Here is a 27971-nt window from a genome sequence, read left to right as displayed (position 1 = left end):
TGACAGGAAGTAGTCTAGAAGAAGCGGAAGTGGTGTGTGTTCGTGGAGGAGGAGGCGACGGCAACAGCAACTTGAAGGGGAAGGCTCGTGGAGTCGGGAAGAACTAGGAGCAAGATGAAGGTGAAGATGTTGAGCCGGAACCCGGACAGCTATGTCCGCGAAACCAAACTGGACTTACAGAGAGGTGAGACAAGTTAGTCGGGAGTCCACCAGGCTTGGATCTGGCCTCGGTTTCCACCGAATAAAGCTGGAGGGGATCCTGGTGTTCCACTCTCGTTCTTTTCCTGTTCCTTTTCGCCAGGGCATAAAGCCGTTCTGGTACTGGGTAGCAGAACGCTTGTTTTCAAGTACTTTTTCTAATAACTTTCTCTAGTGGTAAGAGGGAAAGTTAGTTATATGGGGAAATGATTCCACCTCCCCCTTTCCAGCTGCTGCTCCCTGATTGTTCTCAGGTTCCTGTTGAAGAAAAGAGGAACTTGAGTGAGCCAAACTCGTGGATTGAAGGATTTAACAATTGAGCAGATCTTTAAACTTTTCCCGTTGCTCTAACTTTTGGCTAATTTACTCCTTAAAATTACGTCCTTCTGGATGTGGGAAGAGATAAAGGTGAAACGTAAAGCCATCAGTTCTCTCTTAAAAACTTGTGGAGAAGTTTGATGTGGGAATGGCTAAAATGAAATTAATGAGCTTTATTTTTCTGTTACTGGGTGTCTTGTTCCCCCATTAACATGCTGACTGCTTATGAATTATAACTCGTGATACCTAAATGACAAGGGACCATCCATGTATGAACAGACTATTCTAAGCGAAGAGAATAACAGGTGCAATGCCTTAAGGCAGGAATAAACTTAAGGCATAAAAAAAGGCCATGTCTTCGGAGTTTGAGTAAGGGGTTAAGCCGTAGAAGGTGAGGCTGGAACAATATTTCACTATCATTGAGTCGTGGAGAATATATATATATATATATATATATATATATATATGTATATATATATAAAATGAGCAATGCTAAGTAAATATATGGTCTCTGCTCACAAAATGTTTACAGGTTAAGTAACAAAACAGTAATGCTTCTAAAATGCAAATTAGGTTGTGTCATTGGACTTGACATCATCCCTATTCCTTGAACTTGGTCCCATCTTCCTCTTCAGTTTCACCAGTGATTACTTTTCCCACGACTAGCTTACATTTACTTTTGCCAGTCTGAGTGCATTTCAGTCATTCTCTTTGAGGCATCCTGTGTCACAAGCCCTTACCCAGTTTCTCTCCTAGCTCTGGGAAGCTTTCTCTGAACAATAGTCTTTCCAAACTTATCCCCTGCACATTTCCCCCCATCCTGTACACACTTAAGCACTCTCCTTCTATGTTTCTGTCACATATTTTTATACTAATATCAGAGTTTTTATTACATTGCCTCGTTATTATTGTGACTATCAGTCTTTCCCATCAGACTGAGCTTGCAGAGAGTGGTATAATCGTATTTGGTTCTATATCCTGTATTTAGACATCACCTGGTACCTAGGAGTTGCATTATTAATGTCTGAATGAAGGAATTAGTGAATGACTGGCTGGTCACAGAATCTTGAGGTTAGGAAGTTATTAGTTACCTGATCTTGTTATTAGGGATCTTATTTCTTATAACATCTTCCTATTTCTTTATAGTTTCTGGATGGAAGTGTTAATAGATAACAAAATGGAAAGATTGAAGTATTGGAGCTCTGTGAAACATAAAATAAGGAAGACAATTCCATGATTTTCTGGTAATTTTGGAAAGGTTTTGGACAAAGGGTCTTCAACTTTTGTATTCTCCACAGTGCTAGGCACAGTGTCCCTGATAAACGTTTTTTGAGTAACAAATAGAATGATTAGCTGAGGAAGACCACAGGAAATATTTAATGTGAATTATTTTATTAAGAGGAATCATTCTTATTTCAGTTCCAAGAAACTATGATCCTACCTTACATCCTTTTGAGGTCCCACGAGAATATGTAAGAGCTTTAAATGCCACCAAACTGGAACGGGTTTTTGCGAAACCGTTCCTTGCTTCCCTGGATGGTCACCGAGACGGAGTCAGTTGCTTGGCTAAACATCCGAAGAGTCTGGCTACTGTCCTTTCTGGGGCATGTGATGGAGAGGCAAGTGTCACTCTAAACGTTGATATTTTAAACTAAAAATAGTTATATTACAAACGTTCTTCCTTTAGTTGTGCGTTACTGTGGCTTTTAACTGTTTTGATTTTATTTTTCTATGTTCTGTTTTCTTTTAATTCTCAATAGTAAATTCTATTTGAATTGGTAATTTCAGTAGTTTCTTATCTAAACCTAAGATATTTAAAATGTATAACTTAAGGCTATTTGACAGTAAGTAATAAGGCATGTTTACAGTACAGATATTTAACTGTGAGTTTTTTTCCACAGAGAATGTTATTAACAGTTCAACACTTAATTTCCCCACTCTGGCAAAGAAAGAAAGCTTTGAAACACTTTAAACTAGAATCAACAGAGTATTTAACAGGTTCAGTTTTCTGCTTGTTGATATTCTTATCCATAGACATTGCATTATTTTAATCTAGAGGATTTTGTCTTTAGCTGTCTGGTAGAGTGATTTACAGCCTTTTCAGTGTTGAATTTATTTTTCTTGGAATGTACTCCTGTGCCTGAACGTTTTTAATTTATATGTCACTGAAATTTCCTAGTATGCTTTATCGTAGGTTAGAATTTGGAACTTAACTAAACGAAAATGTATTCGTGTGATACAAGCACATGAAGGTTTTGTACGAGGAATATGTACTCGCTTTTGTGGGACTTCCTTTTTTACTGTAAGTATAATGCAGTTAAATCATTAACTCTTTTCAACATGTATAAACTGATGTAATTGAATATTTTCTGAGTTCATTTTCATGGTCCAAGGCCCTTTCAGAGTTTCACAATGCAAAATAACTTACTAAAACTTGGAAAAGTCCTGGTTTTCTTTATGTAATCCAGCCTTTTCCATACTTTTTATACATAATTACTTAACATATTACTGAACTGATATTCTGTAGGACACTCAGAAGTGGAATTAAAACAAGATGAGTAGGGACTTCCCTGGTGGCACACTGGTTAAGAATCCGTCTGCCAATGTAGGGGACACAGGTTTGATCCCTGGTCTGGGAAGATCCCACATGCTGCGGAGCAACTAAACCCGTGCGCCACAGCTACTGAGCCTGCGCTCTGGAGCCCGTGCTCCACGACAGGAGAAGCCACCGCAATGAGAAGCCCATGCACCAAGAGTAGCCCCTGCTCGCCGCAACTAGAGAAAGCCTGTGCGCAGCAATGAGGACCCAAGGCAGCCAAAAAAAAAAAAAAAAAGCCACTTTAAAAAAAGAAAACAAAACAAAATGAGTAATTTGTACTCCTTTGTCTGTTATTAATACATCATTGAAGGATTTTTGTGTATGATAAAATACACATAACATAAAATTTACCATTCTAACCATTTTTAAGTGTACATTTCAGTGGCATTAAGTACATTCACATCATTGTACACCATCACCACTATCACCTTCGCAGACTGAAACTCTGTACCCATTAAATACTAACTCCACATCTCCCACGCCTACCTCCCACCCCCGAGCTACCGGTAATCACTGTTGGACTTTGTGTCTCTGTGTGTCTCATTTATTTCACTTAGTATAATGTCCTTAAGGCTCATCCATGTTGTAGCATGTATCAGAATTTCTTTCCTTTTTAAGGCTGAATAATATTCCATTATATGTATATAGCACATTTTGTTTATCCATTCATCCATCAATGGACGTTTGGGTTATTTCCAACTTTTGGCTTTTGTGAATAATGCTATCATATACAAATACGTGTTCAAGTTCATTGAAAGCTTTTTAATAGGGGAATGACAGAATCTATGCTGAGCTTTGAGATTTTGACAGCAGTAAGTGATCAGTTTGGAGGCTGTTTTAATAGTCTGCATAAGCAATAATAGTCCTGGGGAGTGAAAACAGTTGAAAGTAATTGTTAGGTTTAGGAACATTTTTATTTTGGGGATTAGAAACGGTTTTATGGAGGTATAATTGACATATAGTACTGTGTAAGTTTAAGGTGTACAGCAATAATGATTTGACTTACATGCATCATGAAATGATTATCACAGTAAGTTGAGTGAACATCCATCATCTCATATAAATACAAAATTAAAGAAATAGAAAAAGGATTTTTTTTCTTGTGATGAGAACTCTTAGGATTTAGTCTCAACAACTTTCATATATAACATACAGCCATGTTAATTATATTTATCATGTTGTACATTACATCTCTAATATTTATCTTATAAATAAGTTTGTACCTTTCACTGCCTTCATCCAGTTTCCCCCTTCCACCTATGGTAACCACAAATCTCATCTCTTTTTCTATAAGTTTGTTTTTCTGTTTTTGAAGTATAATTGACCTACAGCACTGTTAGTTCTTGGTGTACAATATAGTGATTCAATATTTCTATGCATTTCAAAATGATCACCACAGTAAGTCTAGTTATGATGTCACCATATATATAGATACCCATAGTTATTGACTATATACACTGTACACTTATTTTGCAACTGGAAGTTCATACCTCTTAATCTCTCTCACCTATTTCTCTCATTCCCCCACCCCCTCCCCTCTGGCAACCACCTTTTTGTGCTCTATATTGATAATTCTGTTTCCATTTTGTTATGTTTGTTCATTTGTTTTTTAGATTTCACATATAAGTGAAATCATACAGTGTTTATCTTTCTCTGTCTGATTTATTTCACTTAGCATTATACCCTCTAGGTCCATTGATGTTCTTGCAAATCACAAGATTTCATTCTTTTTTTATGGCTGAATTATATTCCATTGTATATATATAATACATTTTCTTTATCCATTCATCTGTTGATGGGCACTTAGGTTGCTTCCCTGTCTTGTATTGTTAATAATGCTGCATTGAGCATAGGGGTGCTTGTATCTTTTCTGATTAGTGTTTTTGTTATCTTCCAATAAATACCTAGGAGTTGAATTGCTGGGTCATACGGTAGTTCTATTTTTAATTTTCTGAGGAATCTCCATGCTGTTTTCCATAGTGGCTACACCAATTTCCATCCCCACCAACAGTGCACAAAGGTTTCCTTTTCTCTGCATCCTCACCAACACTTGTTATTTGTTGGCTTTGATAATAACCATTCTCACAGGTGTAAGGTGATATCTGATTGTGGTTTTGATTTGCATTTGCCTGATGGTTAGTAATGTTGAGCATCTTTTCCTGTGTCTAATTTGCCATCTGTTTGTCTTCTTTAAAAAAAGTCTATACAGAGCCTCTGCCATTTTTTATTTGAGTTGTTTTTTTGATACTGAGTTGTATGAGTTCTTTGTATACTTTGGATATTAACCCGTTATTGGATATATCGTTTGCAAATATCGTTTGCCTTTTCATCTTGTTGATAGTTTTCTTTGCTGTACAAAAGTTTTTTAAGTTTGATGGAGTCCCATTTGTTTCCCTTGCCTGAGGAAACATTTCCAAAAAAAATTAGTAAAATCGATGTTTACCTACTATCTTGAACATATCTGCCACATACCAAAGTCTAATTTACCATAGTTTGTTGCCTTGCTTTCATTTGGGCTAAGGCGCCAACAGTTCTACTCACCATTTCTTTCACCATCTGTGCAACTGTCAGCTTAGTGAAAAGACAGGCAATGCCTTTACTAACACGAAAATAGTCTCAACCTCCTGGACCCCTGAAAAATTCTCAGGGTCCTTCAGAAGTCTACACTTCACAGTTTGACAACCTCTGACTTAATAGTTTCTGGAGTTTTGTGTCATGAAGAGAAGGACTTTACCCATGCCAAGATTTAAAAATGCCTTCTCTCTAGTATTTTTTATGGGTTTTGTTGCATTTTTTACCTTTAAAATTACCTGGAATTTTATTTTTATATAAGATGTCAGATTGGTTCATACTTCTTAAATGACCGATCTGATCTCACAATACCATTTTATTGTAATTCATTTTTCTCCCTAATTTGAAAAGTCATCTTTATTACAATAATGCAGTTTTTGCCATGTTTATGACCTAACTTTGTTTCTACCCTACTCTTCTTTTGCTCTGCTCATGCTGTTTTAAATTTTATGTACTTCATGTGTTTGTCACAAATCTTTACTATAACAAGGTGGGACATAAATGCATCAATAAATACAGTACTGGAAAGAATATGGTATGTGTTATTTTTTGAACTGAGGTTTATAATTTGATGTATGTGTTGGCAAGTGTACAGTTTATAACTTGTTCATTATCATTATCATCATAAATATTTCTAGGTTGGTGATGACAAAACTGTGAAGCAGTGGAAAATGGATGGACCAAGCTATGGAGAAGAGGAGGAACCATTGCGTACAATATTAGGAAAGGTACAAAAATAAATTGACCCATAGTTGGGCTATTAGAATTCTTCTCTTTTACCTACAATTATTTCATAATTTTAATTTCAAAAAAGATATAAATAAGAAATCAGACAGTTTAGGCTGCAATAATTGACCTGTTCTAAGCAACATTTAATGCAATGAATGTCCTTTGCAGTTCAAGAATTTGAACAGTTCTTCGGTGTTCATTGCAGTAGGGTTCAGTTTCTGTTTTTAGCTAGAAGATGCAGTGAAATATTTCCTATAGCAAGAACATGGGAGGAAATCTGTAAAGGTCAGAAAAAAGTGCTTCAACTTCTGATTTATATCATCATGGATCTTTCACAAAGCTCAGAATTTCTTACTTGAAAGAATTCTTTAGGAAATGAATAAATGCAATAGTGTGGTTTTTGTATAAATCTTACTTACATTTCTTAACATTCTGCAAATCAGATGATATAGTTTAGTTATAGCTTATTAATTCAGATAATTTGGCCTACCCATGTTTTTTAATGCTTACATTTTGATACTAAGTGAAATTCTGAAATTAGAATTAATCTTTAAATATCGCATCTTTAAAATCTCTTTGTCATTTCAGTATTATATTTAGTATATATTTAGGTTCTGCTTTTCAGGTTTCAAGAAGTTCTAAATGTTCTTTCTTTAGATGAGGGGTCCAGCCCATGATCAGGGCCTTCCTGTGTTCTAATGGTCAATCTAAGTGTTCTTGAAGGGACGTGGAGGTGGGATATTAGTATGAAATGGAAATAATTTGCAGATGGTAAAAAATTAGTAATTCGTAAAACAAAATTGGTTTCATTCTTGTAAAATGTCTTTTCTCTAGGAGTTCCAAAGATTTTTGAAACATTTAGTGTTACCCCTTCTCTGTGGTATTGGGGGTTAATTCTTATTATGGAAAAGTTTGTAGGACTTGCCTTCATGAATAGAAAATAATTCTAAATCTGTGGATGCTGATAAGAGTTCTTAAAAGCTTGAAGTATTGGCTAAATAGTTCCCTTTAATTTGCTTTGCAAACATTTTTTGCCATACAGTACGAAGGTAGACTTTAAGCTGGTCCTGAATAGATGAGTCGCATATTTTTAAGTAAATAATACCAAATTTATGAGATTTTATTGCTTTCAACAGTCTCAGCATCCACGCTCGCCAATTTTATTTCTCCCCATAAATTTTAATGCAGTTGTCTGTATCTGTGTTTCTGTCCTGGGAATCAGTACTTCATATGTTAAATGTGGAATTAAGTTTTTTAGAAATTACCTTTGTGTTTCATTAGTTGGTTCCAAGATCCTTCAATACCCAATGATGATTTAAAAATTACTTCAGTGATATGTATTCAAACTTAATTAAATACATCCCATGTTAACATTTTTCTTTGTTCCCAGAATGTGTGATAAGAAACATCATTTCTTATGGTAGAGTTTTCTCCTTTCAGTGAGAGCTTCAAAGAAACTTCTTTGTGAACTGGGATTTTCTTAAACAAATGAGAGTGTAGAGAAATATATTTAAAATATTCTGTAGATTTGAAGTACTAATGAAAAGACTCATCTATAACAACATCTTTGCTTTAAAAGACAGTATATACAGGAATTGATCATCACTGGAAAGAAGCTGTTTTTGCCACATGTGGACAGCAAGTAGACATTTGGGATGAACAAAGAACCAGTCCTATATGTTCAATGACTTGGGGATTTGACAGTATAAGCAGTGTTAAATTTAACCCAATTGAGGTAATGTTCCTTTTTGAAATATGTTCTGCTTATTGTTTTCTTATTATCTAGTAATTTCAGCTCTGTTTAGGAAACTTTTGAATGTATGATACAAGAATTTTCTGAATTTTAATGGTGTTCTAGCATTTGGTCCATTTTCCAGATTATATCTGAGTTCTTATACCTTTGGTCAGGTCTTGACATGTTTGCCTACAGTTATAGTCCCAGATACTAGTGTTCAGCACTGTTAAGAAGTGGGTGTGTGCATGTGCTCGTGGGGGTAGAATCCACGTACACACTGTCCTGTGAAACTCCAGTTTTATTTGTGCCTTCAACACTCGATGTTCCACAGATTAACATCTTTGTACCTTTAGGAAAATGTTAATTTTTCTTAACTCTCTTGGAGATCAGAAGAAGGAGTGTTGAGCATTGTTTTCTTTAATTATTTGTACATGGCAGGGGCACCAGTGCTTCAAAATAATATGCATGGTTATTTTTGTACTACATGATAATTAGTTACATTTTTCTTTGCTCAGAAGTCTGAACTGTGATTCCTAATTTCTTCCAGGTCTAAGGGAAGAGTTAGAGATTAGCCTACTTTTTTTTTTATAAATTTATTTATTTTATTTTTGGCTGCATTGGGTCTTTGTCGCTGCATGTTGGCTTTCTCTAGTTGCGGCGAGCGGGGGCTACTCTTCGTTGCGGTGTGTGGGCTTCTCATTGTGTTGGCTTCTCTTGTGGAGCACGGGCTCTAGGTGCATGGGCTTCAGTAGTTGTGGCACGTGGGCTCAGTAGTTGTAGCTCGCGGGTTCTAGAACGCAGGCTCAGTAGCTGTGGCACACGGGCTTAGTTGCTCCGTGGCATGTGGGATCTTCCCGGACCAGGGCTCGAACCCTTGTCCCCTGCATTGGCAGGCAGATTCTTAACTACTGCGCCACCAGGGAAGTTCCTACTTATTGTTTATTCAGGTCCGAATTTGGGAAAGGAGGTTTCCCTGAAGGCAAAGCTATCCCCTGGACTCCAGACTTTTCCCTGAGCTTTTCCTGAATACGTAACAATTGATGAACTCATTTTCCAGAAGACTCAGTAAAGATGGCTTTTCCTGCAGAAAGAAAAGGAAATCACTGCATGTGTAAGCTGATTTTAGAAATTATCAGGAGATTATCTTGTTAGATGGTATCAGAGAAAATCCTGATCTTCAAGTTTTACACTCTTCGAGACCCTAACTGATAAAAGGAGGGAAAAAGGTTAAGTCAGAGTAGCAGCGTATTAAGACTGAGGTGCTGCGGTGTGATGTGAACTTGGCTTTGAGGTGCTGCTGAGAAGTCAGTCAGAGGATGCCCTCCTGCCTCCAGCACACACCTGCATATACACTTCTGGGAGAGGCTGCAGGTCTAGAGCAGGGGTTGCCAAGCTATGGTCTATGAGCCCACTGCCTGTTTTTGTTAAAAAAAAAAAAAAAAAGTTTTACTGAAACACAGCCGTGCTAATGCCCTTTTGCTCATTTATTGTTTGTAACTGCATTTGCACTACAAAGTAAAGAAAGCATTGCAGAAACCATATGGCCCACAAAGCCTAAAATACTTCCTTTCTGGCCCTTTACAGAAAATGTTTGCTGCTCGCTGGTGCAGGGTATCTGTCCCTATTATATCTTCCTCACTCCATCCTCTGTCTACCTTCCCTGTGTTCCCCTTGGTTGTAGAAGTGAGATATGGCATGAAGGGGCAAGCCAGCTTTGCAGAGCCAGCCCAAGGTGACACTAGGCAGAAGCAGGTTACAAACACAAGCAACTTGTGGGAACATTTTATGTCTTACTTGTGGTGGACCTAGTTTGGAACTGTATTTCCTGCCAGCATGCCTTTGCATTGACCTTATGCAAGTCACAGTTTTTCTCTGTATTTGTTTATTTTTAAAATGAGATTAATTATATCTTCCATTGTGCGTCATAGGTTTGTTGTAAGCGTAAAATGTGATAATATATGTGAATATTTTTAAAAGGTGCTCCCCAAATTTAAGATGGTGGTGTTACTGCTATTTAAAAAAAAAAATAAACAGGAGGAACAGACAGATACTGATTCCTAGTTCTCTAAAGGGTAAATAAGATCTTTTGTTTCTCTGTTTTGGTGAACACCTGTGTCAGAAGAGCTGATGGCCAATTCTAAAATCATAATTAATTATTAGTGATGACCTAGCAACCATGTTTTTCAAATTTGCCTGTATAAAAACTCTATTTGTTCAGCTGTGTGTGAATGCGTGTTTTATTAACCTACGAACTGACTTAGTGGTAAAAGCAAATGGTGTGCATGTCTCTTACCCTGTATTAAACTTAATGGAAAGGGCGTGTTGCTATGAACAAATGGAGTGTATTTGTCTCCTAATCATTAATAATTAATTTTCTGTTAAAATATTGAAGCCTAGAATTCTCATAAAGCCAAAAGTTTATGCTGAGCAGTGCTACATTTTACAGTATGAAAGTCAGCTTTCCGTCTAGGTAGAATTTTTTGCTTTGTTCAAATTAAAGTCTTTACTTTTAGAAACAGAACCTGGTCAGACTTTGGAGTGACATAATGAGAAACTAAGAAAGGTTGAGAGGAGTCACTAACTAGGGGAAAGGCTCAGAGAAGAAGTGGTTTAAGAAGGAGGGTTTTGGAAAGAACTGAGAAGAGATCGTGATGGTAGCTTTGGCTTTATGAGTTTTATTTGAACTATATACACCCATGTAGTAGGAGCTAGCAGGCCATACAGCTGCTTAGTAAATGACTCTTCTAGTTCCTGTTAATGCTTGCAGTAGGAATAATAGAGGCAGAAGCCAAGAGTTGTGTCAGGAACCATGGGTGAGGAGGAATGGTACTACAAAGGGTGGGATTTGGGACTCCACTGGTAGGTAGATGGCTTATTTTCACTTATGCCAAGGATTATGTAAGCACTTAGCACATTTATAACTGACTTACAAATAAATATTTTAAACATCTTGGAACAGTTGGACAAGGGACACACCTAGTTTATACAGAGAGTTAATAAACATGAGGAAATGTTTAACTGCTAATAAAGCAGTAATTTATATAGTAGGCCCTCCACATCCACGGGTTCTGTGTCTGCGGTTACAGAGGGCAAGGGACTCGTGCATCTGTGGATTTTGGTATCCGTGGGTGGTCCTGAAACCAGTCCCCCACAGATGCCAAAGGATGACAGTATATAGGAAATATTGCCATACAGATATTATTTTTAAATGGCACTACCTATTGCTGCCCAGTTGCAGTAAAATTAATATATTTCCACATTGTAATGTATATTGGTACAACTCTTTGGAAAACAATTACTCCTAAATATCAAAAGCGATAAAATTGTTCATACTTTTTGATTGAGTAACGCCACTACTAAAATCTTACCCTTAGAAAAAGAAGAGCTAAATGTATGCAAATGTTTTTTGAAGTGTTACTTATAATACTGAAGAACAGGAAACAGGTCTAAGTTGAAGAATGGGTAAGTAAAATATGTTGTTTTAAAATAGAATGCAGAATTATCTGTACAGTATCATCACAGGCATCTAAAGTGGGGATTTAACAATGAAAATACTTGGCTTAGGTTGCTGAGATTATGAGTGATTCATTGTACCCTCTGAAAATGGACTTTAATGTTATAACTTCGTATCTTAAACATAAACATTGAGGGTAATTAAATCATTTGTTCACTGAATGGACATGGTGTGCTGCCAAGCCTAGCTTTTAACTGATGATTGTTATACTTATTTTTAGACATTTCTCTTGGGAAGTTGTGCTTCTGACAGGAATATAGTACTATATGATATGAGGCAAGCTACTCCTCTGAAAAAGGTGAGTTTCAGTTTGTCTTCTGCTTTATACAGTTCTTAATGCATCCCCCTGTAAGTGGAGTGACTGAAAATATGGAGCAAATGTTTTTTCAGAATTAAAAAACTCTTTAATAGAGGTGTCCTTAGAACCCAAAATGATCATAATGGCATTCTCTCAATTTCCTGTTGCTTGTTAGAGACCCTTAAGTTTCCATGAGGTACTGTATCCTAGTCTTTGTGTCTTTCATAATGCCAGCAGATTTTAGGCATCTAGTTTGTATTTACTGAGTTGGAAGTTCTTTTTTTTTTTTTTTTTTTTTTGCGGTACGCAGGCCTCTCACTGTTGTGGCCTCTCCCGTTGTGGAGCACAGGCTCCGGACGTGCAGGCTCAGCGGCCATGGCTCACGGGCCCAGCCGCTCCGCAGCATGTGGGATCTTCCTGGACCTGGGCACGAACCCACATCCCCTGCATTGGCAGGTAGACTCTCAACCACTGCGCCACCAGGGAAGCCCAAATTGGAAGTTCTTAAAAAAGTATTGCATCCTGTTACATCAGGCCCTGTGATTATCATATGACACATATGGTATTTTATTCCAGAAAGTTTTATAACTAATTCACATAACTACCTTTATTTGTTTAGTTACATGCCAAGGGGGTTGACGTTTTATTTCGACAAGCTCTGTCCTGTTCAAGGTGTCAGATTTCCCAACAGTTCTAAAGCAGTCATTCCAGGACTTAGATATCAAAGTTAATACAACCTTAAGTTGATTCTAGAGAGGGAGAGAAATATTGTTGGTAAAGAGGCGAGTGCCATTATAAGTAAAAAGGTATAAAGTTGATTTCAGGTGCTAGAATTGAGAGAGAGCAAGAAGAGCTAGACCTTGTTCATGTGCCACAAGTCCGATGTCCACACGTAACAGAAATGTTTTTAATATTTTTGTTGTTTCCTAACAGGTAATAAATTCAGAAATATTAGGAGTAGAGTATATTCCTTAAAGTTTGAACTAGATAAATAGGATAATCTTTCCAAAGTATACTACCACTCCAATCATTTCACTCATTCATGTGATATGGAGGGAAGATCCTGCATGAACTTTGGTGTTAGACTTTAAGCAGGTAACTTAACCTGTGTTTCTCCTGTGAAATGGTGGTATTAATAGCTACCTTGCAGCCCAATGGTAAGAATAAAACAAGATACTTAAGCATTTAGCAGAATGCTAACATGAAGTACTAGTTTAATAATAGTAATTTCTACCTCCTTCACTCCTCCATTCTCAGTTGTTAATAATAGTGCTTCATTACTTTGAGGTTGAAGAAAAGAACTGTAGCTCTCAAGCGCCTCCAAAATCTGGTCCCAAATTGTATTCCATTTATTTATTTGCTTTAGTCAGTAAGGGTTTGTTACATGTATGTCACGTTGATGGATGCAGACATGCTATTTTCTGTTATTTCTCTGTTCTACCTACTAGACTATCAATGTTTCTTCTATCTTTTCTCTCCTTAATGTAGCTGTTCTCATTCAGGGGTTGTACCACCCCACCAAGTATATTTTTGGAAGTGTGGGAGCGACATTTAAGAGACTGTTACTCGCATTTAATGGGCCGGCTCCCGAGAGGCTAAATATCCTCCAATGGACAGTCACACACAACAAAAGATTATCCTGCCCAGAATGTTCCTTTTGAGAAACACGATAATATTTGTGGACCTTCACAGATCAGCTCAAATCATGCTTATCTTTTGAAACCTTTCTTCTCCACTTTAACCCTAAGCTCACCATTAATTTTGCCCCTGATTTGATACTTGATTATTTGCTGCTTCACTGTTTATATTTTAACTCTTCTTAATGTGTATCTCATTTTCCTGACTAAACTATAAGCTTTTTGAGGTCAAGGGACCATTTATTAAGCATTTTTATATTTTTCAGTATTTAGCACTCTGCCTGTGTGTTCAGTAAACAATTATTGATTTTCTTTTCCTATTGCATTGAGCCAAGTACTGTGCACATAATAGGTATTTACTAAAGTACTTGCTTAAATCAATGAGAAAAGAAGGAAGGGAAACGAAGTGGGAATTTATCCATTTTAGAGGGACTTAATTTCATAGTAATGGGTTAGTGTATGCTTCTTTTCCTAGGTCATCTTAGATATGAGAACAAATACAATTTGCTGGAACCCTATGGAAGCATTCATTTTTACTGCAGCAAACGAAGATTACAAGTAAGTTTCCCTCTTTAAAACTTACTTAATTTCTATCAGAAATAACTCAGTTGTATGCCTTACTAATGAAATATGTTTTCCTAGGTAGTATTCCTTCATATACTCTAGAAAATTGCTGTTTGTTTTGCTAAAAAAAAATATTTCCCAAATTAGAGAAGTGCTTCTTAAAAAGTATTCTCAGTTTTCAAAATGATACAGACCAAGGATGATAAACTGTGATCTGTGGACCAAATCCTGTCTGCTGCCTGTTTCTGTAAAGTTTTATTGGAGTATAGCCACATTTATTTCTGTATGGAATATGGCTGCTTTTGTGCTATAATGCCGGAGTTAAGTAGTTGCAACAGAGACCATATGACCCACAAAGCCAAAAATGTTTATTATTTGGCCCTTTACAGAAAAAACTAGCTGATCCCTGACATAGAACATATAAATAATGGCTGAATCATACATGTTTTAAGAAACTAAAAATATCTGCCTACAAAGTGTGTAGCTCTTCAGGTAGTTGATACTCATGTGGTCATGTTATCAGCTACCACTATTACTTCAGTAAGACAAAAGGAAAAATAAAGTTTCAACCTTTACCTTAATATCTGCAGATATATTATTCTGTGACTTCATGTAAAGGTGACATAGAAGCCTTATGTTCTTGACCTAGATGGAATTTTATGATTTCTTATATACTGCTTTAAAACTTGTTGAAGCATTTGTCATCAGCTAACTTATTTTATCTCTGCAGTATCCCTGTAAGGTGGATAGGACATGTATGTTATTCCCTTTTTACAGATGAGCCTATTGATGTAGGGAATTTAATCTCCTGATGAGGAAAGAGTGTCTTATTCATCTTTTTTTATCCAAGCATTTATTGTAGTGCTATGCATATGATGGATTTTTAATACATGTTTTTTGGGGAAGGTGGAAGTTTGTCATTAGATTGAACTTTAGATCGTTTGTATTTAAGTTCTTTGTTCTTTCCACTACTCTTATTTATGAAAGCATAAGTTAGCTCAGAAATAGGACTTATTACATGATGTTTTAGTGGTACCAACTGAAAACATCTCTTATGACTTTCCTATACTAAAAAGAAGCGCAGTTGGACTCTCATTAACTAGCAATACCAAACCACATTAATTGAAGCCCTTTTTAGCCTTTTTCTCATGTAGAAATTAAAATAGAATTTACTAAAAAACAAAATTTTCTAAAACAAACCTGGTTGAGAAACACTGCTTTAGATAGGGACTGTAAAGCAGTTGTCAACTCAGAAATTTAACCTCAAAGATCAGTATGACCTTGGCTGACAATCCTGTGGTATGTTTGAAGATTATGAAAGAGAACAATGACTTGTCTCTTGATGAGAATTTCATGATATTTGGAAATTTGTATCATTAGCATCAGTGACTTTTCATAATAATCGTATTTAAAAGTATTCTTTTTGAAGTGTTAGGTCTTTTTTGTTTTAATTTTTGTTTTGAAATAATTTTAGGCTTACTGAAAAGTTACACAAAAAGTACCAGTCAGCCAATTTCCCCAAATGTTAATGTCTTACATCCCCACAGTTCAATTAGCAAAACCAAGAAATTAAGATTGGTACACTACTATAAGTACAGACTTTATCCCATCACCAGTCTTTCCACTAATGTTCTTTTACTGTTCTAGGATCCAGTGCAGGATCCCACATCGCATTTGATTGCCATGTCTCCTTAGCCTGCTCACTCTGTGACTTTCTCAGTCTTCCCTTTCTTTCACGGCCTTAGTACTTTTGAGAAGGACTTTCTTGTCAATTATATTGTAGACTGCCCTTAATTTGGGCTTAACTGGTGTTTTCTCATTATTTCATTGAGATTATGCATCTTTAGCAAGAATACCACAAAATTGATATGCCCTTCTTGGTGCATCAAATCAGGGGTACATAATGTCAGTGTATCTTATTATATTACTGGTGATGTTAACCTTGATCACTTAGTTAACGTACTGTCTGCCAGTTTTCTCCACTATAAAGTTACTATTTTTTCCTTTTGTAATTAATACATGTCTTTGGGGAGATACTTTGAAATTATGTGGATATCTTGTTTCTCCTCAAACTTAATCTTCACATCTGGAAGTATTTTGATGTTGGGAACTTGGTCACAGTAATGCTATATTACTACTCTCCGTCATCCATGTTGGCTCATTTGAAGCTGTTTTTTTAGCTGTTGATTAAGAATTTTTAAACCTCGAAAATCATGAAGTCATTGTTTTTGCCAATTGTGCGCAAAGTATAGTTTTCTAATTTTAATATACCCTTTGAAAAGCTGTGCTCACTCTGATATATCACTGATGGAGTATAAACTATTGCAACTTCATTGGAAATGATTTGTCAACTCAAAAGACTTAAAAATGCTCATGTCTTTTCTACTTGTAGCAATCTATTCAGATCTAATTGAATCTGCCCCATTCAATTAAAAATTAAATATGAAAAATTAAAATTTCATTTAAGAATTATAGTAAAATGTTGGAAACTTTATTAATAAATAGATTTATTTAAACAAATTATTTTAACTCATATTTACATATGAAAATATTAAAATATTCTCAGATTATTTAATGGATAAATGTTCATAATATGCTACATGAAATATCAGGATATAGAGCTTTATACAGTATTACCTTAATTTTATTAAAAGGTACATAGTTAAATAGTATAGTGAAAAGATTAGAAATAATTACACTGTGCTAACTGACTTTCTCTGGGTGGTGGAATTAAAGGTAAGTTTTGTACTCTTCATACTCTTTTGAAGTTTGCACATTTTCTACAATGAGATTTATGTTTATAAGGTTGAAAGTGTGTAAGTGTAATCTTAAGGAATAATAAAAACTGTTGATATTTTCCCTTATCCCTTACCTGCTGTGTAAAGAATTGAGCTATTTATTTAGATGTGCATTATTGAGCCAGCAGTCTTATTTTCACTAGTGTCTCTTAGTACTACATACGCTTTTTTTAATAGAAATTTGTATCAAATAATTAAAAATTCTTTTACAGCTTATATACTTTTGATATGCGTGCACTGGACACTCCTGTAATGATACATATGGATCACGTGTCTGCGGTGCTTGATGTGGATTACTCTCCTACTGGGAAAGACTTTGTGTCTGCTAGTTTTGATAAGTCTATTCGAATCTTTCCTGTGGACAAAAGTAGAAGCAGGTATGTTACTACCGATAAACATTTGTTTTTGTTTGATTTTTTTCCTTGTCTTGATCATTTATCTTTTTTGAAAGGTTAATTGATTGTGTGTATATGATGGAGCTCACAGCCAGGTGTTGTGACTTGGGGTACCAACTTCCACTGCATCACCTATGGGTAAAACATCAGCCTACTGGGCAGTTTCTTCATTGAACAGGATATTATCTTTATATAATTTGTTTATATGAAATCTTAGTGTTTGCCTTAGAACAAAACCTTTTATTTTAGAATTATTTTTAAGTGTTTTATAGTAATTCTTTAAAATAAAGACTTTATTTTTTTCGAGGAGTTTTAGGTTTACAACAAAATTGAGAGGAAGGTAGAGAGATTTTTCATATATTCCCAGCCCCTACACATGCAGAGCCTATCCCATTATCAACATTCCTTGTGGGGTGGTACTTTTGTTACCTCACCAGAATGTAAGATGAGCCTACATCATAATCATCCCAAATCCATAGTTTACCTAGGGTTCACTCTTGGTATTATATATTTTATGGGTTTGAATAAATGTATAATGACATGTCCATCATGATACTATCATAGTATTTTCACTGCCCTAAAATATAGTAAACTTAAATTTTTTTTTAATTTGATAATGAAGAACTTAGATAAGTTTTTCCCTAACACAGTTTAAGAGCAGTTAATAACAATAATACCTTACATTTGTTATTTCTTACTTATTTATTTTTTATTTTTATTAATTTTTTTTTGCGGTACGCGGGCCTCTCACACAGAGCCTCTTCTTTAGAGTCACACAGCTCTTTTTTTGGTCATAGCCAATCTGCTTGTCTAACTCTTTGGTATTTTTACTTGTGATAGTTGCATCTTTCTCCCCTCTAATTTGAGGAAACCATATTAATTCCTAAACCTTTTTGTATAATCATGAATTGCTAGCAAATAATTGTCAGCATCGTCATGTGTATGATTTAAAAAGTGCTTGAATTGGAATCAAAAGCATACTGAGTGAGTGGGTATTCTGGTGACTTTGATCTTCATTCCCTCATCTCCTGGGGTTGGTTCCTATATGGCTGTTACAACTAACTTGATATTCTCCAAACTGTCATGAATGGTTTGTTGGGAATTGTTCAGTCAGGCCCAAGGCAAGGCTGAGAGTTTCCATTCTCTGGAAAATATTAAGAATCAAGAGAGTGTGGCCCTCCATCATTTTTTGGCACCAGGACCTCCAAAGGTAGTAAGTAGGACAATACTTTTCTAACATGATGTATAAACAGCCATAAAGAACAAAGGAAGAGGATGAGAAATGGGAATGTTTAGGCACCTATGATCCCAAGAGCCCTGCAGCTGAGCTCCAGCTGAATTGTTCTGCAGCCAGTGTGGGCAGTTAAATGCAAGTCTAGTTAAAAGCTCAGATTATTCCAAAACTGTATGAAGTGAGGAGTTCTTATACACCGTTTCCAGGGAATTGCCTCCTGATGTCATTTGGAGACTTTGTAATCACAATTTAATATGTGTTACTTCCTGTTGGGTTTAGTTATAAATGGTATTCCTTCTGACCTTTGTCTGCTTGAAAGCTGCTTCTGGTTTGTTTCTGTGGTCTGCTCTAGTTTCCTATCATTACAAACATCAAATAACACAGGCAATGCTTTGAATGATACGTTTTTCTGTGGTTACGCGGGCCTCTCACTGTTGTGGCCTCTCCCATTGCGGAGCACAGGCTCCGGATGCGCAGGCTCAGCGGCCATGGCTCACGGGGCCCAGCCGCTCCGCGGCATGTGGGATCTTCCCGGACCGGGGCACAAACCCGTGTCCCCTGCATCGGCAGGCGGACTCTCAACCACTGCGCCACCAGGGAAGCCCGATATGTATTTTTAAAATGTTTTCCTTTGAAAGATCTTAAAGTAGTTAAATTGTATTTTAAAAGTAAATTTTGAGTAGGTTTTCAAAAAGTACAGTTAAATGAATATTTGAAGGTAAGCTTCTGTTGGGATTTCATTCAGTATTTACTTAGCAAACAAGTAAATTCAGTTGCATTCACACAGAACAATTCATTTATCTTGACTACGTATATAAAGAATTTAAGTTTTTAAATGTATTTATCCCCAAATAGTATAACTTATAATGAACTTTATGTATCTATTTTAAGTACAAGCATAAACATATCTAGAAGTTAAGAACTCTGTGTAGTTTACCATTAAGGAGGATTCTAAGTTGGTTAAGTGACTAACCATTGGATTTGTCTGGTCTAATACATGAACTAATGTAATACATGACTAGGTTATTTTTAATGGTTACCAAAGCCTAATCGAATTTCCTAATATTTAAATTCAATACGTTGCTTTGGGAAAAAAGACATCTTAAATAGGTAGAGGTTATAAGAATTGAGTCTTGTAAAAGCAGAGCATTGAGAGAAGAAAAAGCAGTCAGTGTCTCATCTACTTTTCCTTTTAATAGGATGTTCTTTCTAACCATACTCTCTTTTAGAAATAAATTTCTTATGGTCTAGCTACATGGTCATTCAAGAGCTCAAAATGTATCTGTTAGAAGCAGTGTAATAGACTAGTTTTGTGAGTGTACTTCAGAGATGTTTTTATATATGTGAAATCTATTTGATTTCATCATCACATACGGGTTTTCTTTTACTGTGCAGAATTTGCTGAGCGAGTTTCCTTTCTCTCAAGTAGTCTGCATTTTGAATCACTTAATCCAGATATGGAAACTTTACTTCTCTAGAACTCTCATCCTTTTATTTTTTCTGACCTTGTCTTTTACTTGCTTTTTAATGCTCTGCTTAACACTTCCTGATATAGTATCTTCTGTGAATTCACTTAGTATGTTTCACAGCCTTCCAAATAGGTATGATATTTGACATCTTCATTTATTAAATGATCCTTATCTCATCACTTCTGTAGCCCTCCATTTCTTTTCACATATGTAAATCATCAGCTCTCACTTCAATTAATTGAGCTTTTTATTTTATTTATTTATTTATTTATTTTTGCGGTACGCGGGCCTCTCACTGCTGTGACCTCTCCCATTGCGGAGCACAGGCTCCGGACACGCAGGCTCAGCGGCCATGGCTCACGGGCCCAGCCACTCCGCGGCATGTGGGATCCTCCCAGACCAGGGCACGAACCTGTGTCGCCTGCATAGGCAGGCGAACTCTCAACCACTGCGCCACCAGGGAAGCCCAATTGAGCTTTTTAAACAATTTGACCAAAACCGAAATCAGACATTAGGATCAACATATCAGGATGTGCTCTTAGAGTGCCATTGCATTTATTTTTCAATGAAAAGAAACCCCAAAAAAGTGTGGTGGTTGACCTTATTGTTACAAAATTACTCCAGCGTCAACATATTTTATTTGTGTTATATGCCCTCAGTTATTTTGCGATCTTTTCTGGGCATCTAGTTTTGCTTAGTTTGTTTATACTTATTTTTCTTATTGGATTATAACATCTCTGAGGGCAGGAATTTTTAATTCCCCAACACTTAGAATAGAATCTTGTTAGATTGGTCCCATAAAAATACATTTAAAGGAATTTTAATTTCTCTTTTATACTCTTTTAGGGCTCAAAAATGTTATCCTGATACTTGATTGGCAGTGGTTAAAGAAAATCTGTACCAAAATCCTAAGAGTTTTAACTTAATTCCTCTTCTATAGGGAAGTCTATCACACAAAGAGAATGCAACATGTTATCTGTGTAAAATGGACTTCTGACAGCAAGTACATTATGTGTGGATCTGATGAAATGAACATTCGTCTATGGAAAGCTAATGCTTCTGAAAAGTTGGGTGTGGTAAGACCCCATTTTCTTTCATTGTCATAAAGCTAGTTTCTAGATTTATTGAATATCATTATATTATAAAGAGAATTTATTTGAAATGTGTTAGTTGTGATAAAAAACAGGGTTGTATTGAGGTTTACTTTTTTCATGTCAAAGGCACCTTCAGAGGCCTTTGTTTTTTGTTTGTTTGTTTGTTTTGTTGTTGGCCACGCCGCATGGCTTCTGGGGTCTTAGTTCCCCAACCAGGGATTGAACCTGGGCCCTTGGTAGTGAAAGCGCTGAGTCCTAACCACTGGACCGCCAGGGAATTCCCCCAGAGGCTTTTGTTAATTAAAATGTTTGATCATATTTGAGCCTTCTTGTTTTTTTGTATTCTCCTTGAGGTGGGGAGAGAAGATGTAGGGACTAGAGGCTTAGAACTTAGAACGCCCATTTCTTCTGTTAAAGGAATAGTAATCAGGCAAGTCAAAGGCTGCAAGTCTCTGTGAGGTATTTTAATATCAAAGAGACAGTGAAACACTTTAAAAAAATACACAGCTTCAGACTTTTTAAAAAGACTCAGTGAAAATATAACAAATATTACCATTGGCTAGGCTACCTCTGGGTTGTAAGTAATGGTTGATTTTTGTTTGTTCTTAATGTTTTTCTAAATGTCTCATGTTTTCATACAGGGTATTTATAACTGAAACAAATATTAAGTTTAAGAAGGAAAGGTTAAGTGTGGGTTATTTTCTACTTAGCTCTGGAAGGAAAATCAAGATATGATAAGTAGTAATTAAAGATAGTTTTATTTTAGGTTTAATGATTACTAAGTACTACACTATGCCTAGGTTTCAGTTCATCATTAAATGTTCCTCTAAATCATATCATCCTTAACAGTTGTTAGACGAAGGCTAGTTATTACGGCATCAGATGCTTTCTTTTCTGTTTCAGAAGTTACTTTTACAGAAAAAAATTTTTTTGAGTGATTCATTTAAGTGCTTTTACTATGCCTAGAGTGGTCCACAGAGCCCAGCTCCCTTGGCACTGCTCTTTTTCACTTGGTGGCATCCATCTACATTGTAGGCATGCTGCCTAAAAGGAGGTTCAGTGCTCGCAAACCTGGTATCACTAACATAACCTTGTAAAGGGTATAGTTACATTAGCAATTGGTCGCACGTCATGAAAATTTAGTTTTTTGGGGAAACATTGCTCCTAACTTTGTTGTACTGAAGCAAAACAAGCACACCATTCATTAAAATATCAAAATGCATTTTTTCAGCTTACGTCACGAGAAAAAGCAGCCACAGATTATAACCAGAGATTAAAGGAGAAATTTCAACATCATCCTCACATAAAACGTATTTCTCGTCACCGACATCTACCAAAATCTATCTACAGTCAGATTCAGGAGCAGCGCATCATGAAAGAAGCTCGTCGACGAAAGTATGTTTTGGAGCATTTGACTCTCTCTCAGTACCCTTTTCTAACTCCCCGCCTTGCATCTCACCAAAAACAAACAAAAAAACGTGCCTTTCAAGGGAATAGTTTATGTGCTGTTGTGCATCAGAGGTGTTTTTTTGTTTTTAATTGGGGTATAATTGATTTACAATGTTGTGTTAGTTTCAGGTGTACAGCAAAGTGAATCTGTTACACACACACACACACACACACACACACACACACACAATCTCTATATCTATATCTCCACTCTTTTTTAGCTTCTTTTTCCATGTAGGCCATTACAGAGTATTGAGTAGAGTTCCCTGTGCTATACAGTTCGTCCTTATTAGTTATTTATTTTATATAGTAGTGTGTATGTGTCAATCCCAATCTTCCAGTTTATCCCTACCCCCCATACCCCCCTGGTAACCATAAGTTTATTTTTAACATCTGTAACACTATTTCTGATTTGTAGAAGTTCATTTGTAGCCTTTTTTTAGATTCCACATACAAGCAACATCATGATATTTGTCTTCCTCTGACTTACTTCACTCAGTATGAGAATCTCTAGGTCCATCCATGTTGCTGCATATGCCATTATTTTGTTCTTTTATGGCTGAGCAATATTCCGTTGTATATATGTACCACATCTTTATCCATTCCTCTGTCGATGGACATTTAGGTTGTTTCCATGTCCTGGCTATTGTAAATAGTGCTGCAGTGAACATTGGGGTGCATATATCTTTTTGAATTATGGTTTTCTCAGGGTATATGTCCAGGAGTGGGATTGCTGGTTCATATGGTAGCTCTAGTTTCAGTTTTTTCAAGGAACCTCCATATTGTTCTCCATAGTGGATATACCAGTTTGCATTCCCACCAACAGTGTAGGAGGGTTTCCTTTTCTCCACACCCTCTCCAGCATGCATTGTTTGTAGATTTTTTGATGATGGCCATTCTGACTGTGTGAGGAGGTATCTCATTGTAGTTTTGATTTCCATTTCTCTAATAATTAGTGATGTTGAGCATCTTTTCCTGTGCTTTTTAACCATCTGTATGTCCTCTTTGGAGAAATGTCTAGTTAGATCTTCCACCATTTTTTGATTGGGTTGTCAAAGGTGTTTTTGAATACTTCTCTGGGCCTTTTTCCTTTTCCTGATAAAAGGGGGGGCAATAGTCATCTCACATGGTGAGAATTTTCATTAACTCTCTTTGAGCATATGTTTAAAGGGCAGACAATGTCAGTGACTTATATCAAAATAAGAAAATGCTTCTGCTCATGCTAAAAAACTATTATAAATGGAGAATGTTTGTAAAAAATAATTTCCAACGTAGCTGGAACTAAGAGGTATTTTCCAGCTTAAAGACTGTGAAGAACATTTGTTAGATAAAAATTTGTCTAATATGCTTCATCATAGCATTTGGAATCTAACATTTTGGCTCTAAAGCGTAGCATTCCACCATCACCACCATTTCCCCTGTGGAATATTCTTCTCCATGCAGTCTTTGAATTCATGTGAAGTATTATAGAAATTCTAAGACAGAGTTCTTTTTTTCTTTTAATTAGACTATTCAAATGATTATTTTGTTGTCTTTGGGTAGATGTTGGGGTTGAGTCACTTTTAAATATTTTAACAACTGCAGCAGGTTTTTAAAGTTAGTAAAGGACGCCGATAGTAAGAGAAGAAGCTAATAAATAAGTTAACAAAACTTGATTTCTAGCTGCTTTTTACCTAATCTCACTGTGAAAACTTTTTTTTTAAATAGATGGTTTTCCAGTGAAAGAAAATGCCTTGTGATTTTTCTGAGGAAGTTTTCTTTGGTTAAGATGATTTCTCGTAAACTTGCTTATATTTTGTGTATTTTGTTTTATTTCTAGGGAACTGAATCGTATCAAACATAGCAAGCCTGGATCTGTGCAGAGGGTGTCAGAGAAGAAGAAACGCGTAGTGGCAGTTGTGAAATAATATTTGGTATTCCTACCAATACTGATGTATAAGTGTTTGTTATGTTTTCATTCGTGAACTCTACAAATAAAAGTCCTGGCTCTAGTATAACAACGAACGTTATAGTTGTATGTGTAGAGCTTAATCGTTGCACATTTTTGCTATCCTGAGAAATTATTTTTAAATGTGACCTGGTCAATAAGACTATCCAACATTTTATTCCTGATCTTCTTTTTTATTGCATTAAAGAATACAGTATTTACAAACTAACTTATTTTTTGCTGTTAGAAATTGCAGATATACCTTCGCTTTGATTTGTTACTTTAGACACTCTACGTTTGAATTTACATTTAAGACCAAACATCTCTTTTGTTACCTTTTAATATTACTTTAGATAATTATTGCAGTGATTCTTCCTAGGATTTCATAAACACATAGAAGAATTATGTCAACTTTTTTCATTAGTATTTATTTTCTGTGCTTTATTTATATTTGGTTTTTTGAGACATTAAAGATATCAGCCCACATTTATATAACTTTTTTTTTAACATCTTTTTTGGATTATAATTGCTTTACAATGATGTGTTAGTTTCTGCTTTATAACAAAGTGAATCAGTTATACATATACATATGTTCCCATATCTCTTCCCTCTTGCGTCTCCCTCCCTCCCACCCTCCCTATCCCGCCCCTCTAGGTGGTCACAAGGCACCGAGCTGATCTCCCTGTGCGATGTGGCTGCTTCCCACTAGCTATCTATTTTACATTTGGTAGTGTATATATGTCCATGCCTCTCTCTCGCTTTGTCACAGCTTACCCTTCCCCTCCCCATATCCTCAAGTCCATTTTCTAGTAGGTCTGTGTCTTTATTCCCAACTTGCCCCTACGTTCTTCATGACCTTTTTTTTTTTTCTTAGATTCCATATATATGTATTAGCATACAGTATTTGTCTTTCTTTTTCTGACTTCACTCTGTATGACAGACTCTAGGTCCATCCACCTCACTACAAATAACTCAATTTTGTTTCTTTTTATGACTGAGTAATATTCCATTGTATATATGTGCCACATCTTCTTTATCCATTCATCTGTTGCTGGACACTTAGGTTACTTCCATGTCCTGGCTATTGCAAATAGAGCTGCAATGAACATTTTGGTACATGACTCTTTTTGAATTATGGTTTTCTCAGGGTATATGCCCAGTAGTGGGATTGCTGGGTCATATGGTAGTTCAGTTTTTAGTTTTTTAAGGAACCTCCATACTGTTCTCCATAGTGGCTCTATCAATTTATATTTCCACGAACAGTGCAAGAGTGTTGCCTTTTCTCCACACCCTCTCCAGCATTTATTGTTTCTAGATTTTTTGATGATGGCCATTCTGACTGGTGTGAGATGATATCTCATTGTAGTTTTGATTTGCATTTCTCTAATGATTAATGATGTTGAGCATTCTTTCATGTGTTTGTTGGCAATCTGTATATCTTCTTTGGAGAAATGTCTTTTTAGGTCTTCTGCCCATTTTTGGATTGGGTTGTTTGTTTTTTTGATATTTAGCTGCATGAGCTGCTTGTAAATTTTGGAGATTAATCCTTTGTCAGTTGCTTCATTTGCAAATATTTTCTCCCATTCTGAGGGTTGTCTTTTCGTCTTATTTATGGTTTCCTTTGCTGTGCAAAAGCTTTTAAGTCAAATTAGGTCCCATTTGTTTATTTTTGTTTTCATTTCCATTTCTCTAGGAGGTGGGTCAAAAAGGATCTTGCTGTGATTTATGTCATAAAGTGTTCTGCCTGTGTTTTCCTCTAAGAGTTTGATACTGTCTGGCCTTACATTTAGGTCTTTAATCCATTTTGACTTTATTTTTGTGTATGGTGTTAGGGAGTGTTCTAATCTCATACTTTTACATGTACCTGTCCAGTTTTCCCAGCACCACTTATTGAAGAGGCTGTCTTTTCTCCACTGTATATTCTTGCCCCCTTTATCAAAGATAAGGGGACCATATGTGCGTGGGTTTATCTCTGGGCTTTCTATCCTGTTCCATTGGTCTATCTTTCTGTGTTTGTGCCAGTCCCATACTGTCTTGATTACTGTAGCTTTGTAGTATAGTCTGAAGTCAGGAAGCCTGATTCCTCCAGCTCCATTTTTCGTTCTCAAGATTGCTTTGGCGATTTGGGGTCTTTTGTGTTTCCATACAAATTGTGAACTTTTTTGTTCCTGTTCTGTGAAAAATGCCAGTGGTAGCTTGATAGGGATTGCATTAAATCAGTAGATTGCTTTGGGTAGTAGAGTCATTTTCACAATGTTGATTCTTCCAATCCAAGAACATGGTATATCTCTCCATCTATTTGTATCATCTGTAATTTCTTTCATCAGTGTCTTATAATTTTCTGCATACAGGTCTTTTGTCTCCTTAGGTAGGTTTAATCCTAGATATTTTATTCTTTTTGTTGCAATGGTAAATGGGTGTGTTTTCTTGATTTCACTTTCAGATTTTTCATCATTAGTGTATAGGAATGCCAGAGATTTCTGTGCATTAATTTTGTATCCTGCTACTTTACCAAATTCATTGATTAGCTCTAGTAGTTTTCTGGTAGCATCTTTAGGATTCTCTATGTATAGTATCATGTCATCTGCAAACAGTGACAGCTTTACTTCTTCTTTTCCAATTTGGATTCCTTTTATTTCTTTTTCTTCTCTGATTACTGTGGCTAAAACTTCCAAAACTATGTTGAATAGAGTGGTGAGAGTGGGCAGCCTTGTCTTTTTCCTGATCTTAGTGGAAATGCTTTCAGATTTTCACCATTGAGGACGATGTTGGCTGTTGGTTTGTCATATATGGCCTTTATTATGTTGAGGAAAGTTCCCTCTCTGCCTACTTTCTGCAGGGTTTTTATCATAAATGGGTGTTGAATTTAGTCGAAAGCTTTCTCCGTATCTATTGAGATGATCATATGGTTTTTCTCCTTCAGTTGTTAATGTGGTGTATCACGTTGACTGATTTGCGTATATTGAAGGATCCTTGCATTCATGGAATAAACCCCACTTGAGCATGGTGTATGATCTTTTTAATGTGCTGTTGGATTCTGTTTGCTAGTATTTTGTTGAGGATTTTTGCATCTGTGTTCATCAGTGATATTGGCCTGTAGTTTTCTTTCTTTGTGACATCGTTGTCTGGTTTTCGTATCAGGGTGATGGTGGCCTTGTAGAATGAGTTTGGGAGTGTTCCTCCCTCTGCTATATTTTGGAAGAGTTTGAGAAGGATACGTGTTAGCTCTTTTCTAAATGTTTGATACATTCGCCTGTGAAGCCATCTGGTCCTGGGCTTTTGTTTGTTGGAAGATTTTTTTTTTTTTAATATTTATTTATTATTTATTTTTGGTTGCATTGGGTCTTGTGCTGAGCGTGGGCTTTCTCTAGTTGTGGCGAGCGGGGGCTACTCTTTGTTGCGATGCGTAGGCCTCTCATTGCGGTGGCTTCTCTTGCTGTGG

General features: G+C 36.1%; 1 protein-coding gene across 1 annotated transcript; it reads left to right on the top strand.

Annotated features, from left to right (window-relative positions):
- Positions 1–3: 3 nt before the first annotated feature.
- Positions 4–24606, top strand: DCAF13 (DDB1 and CUL4 associated factor 13). The gene is made up of 11 exons (XM_067711563.1): positions 4–184; positions 1936–2135; positions 2711–2818; positions 6325–6414; positions 7995–8150; positions 11885–11962; positions 14075–14157; positions 17174–17338; positions 21000–21135; positions 22385–22548; positions 24422–24606. Exons 1-11 carry the CDS (start codon positions 115–117, stop codon positions 24507–24509), a joined length of 1338 nt encoding a protein of 445 aa, XP_067567664.1. The 5' UTR covers positions 4–114; the 3' UTR covers positions 24510–24606.
- Positions 24607–27971: the final 3365 nt, after the last annotated feature.

This window comes from Pseudorca crassidens, chromosome 17 (genome assembly GCF_039906515.1).
Source record: "Pseudorca crassidens isolate mPseCra1 chromosome 17, mPseCra1.hap1, whole genome shotgun sequence".
Lineage (NCBI taxonomy): Eukaryota > Metazoa > Chordata > Mammalia > Artiodactyla > Delphinidae > Pseudorca > Pseudorca crassidens.
Note: the sequence above shows the minus strand (reverse complement) of the source record. Positions and strands in the feature narration are given on the sequence as shown.

What these genes read in the sequence shown, in the direction of transcription:
- DCAF13 (XM_067711563.1), top strand. Translation starts at nt 115, where the DNA reads ATGAAGGTGAAGATGTTGAGCCGGAACCCGGACAGCTATGTCCGCGAA. An exon ending in TGCGTACAATATTAGGAAAG is followed by an intron (nt 6,415 to 7,994) that starts GTACAAAAATAA and finishes TTGCTTTAAAAG; the next exon opens with ACAGTATATACAGGAATTGA. An exon ending in AAGCTACTCCTCTGAAAAAG is followed by an intron (nt 11,963 to 14,074) that starts GTGAGTTTCAGT and finishes TTCTTTTCCTAG; the next exon opens with GTCATCTTAGATATGAGAAC.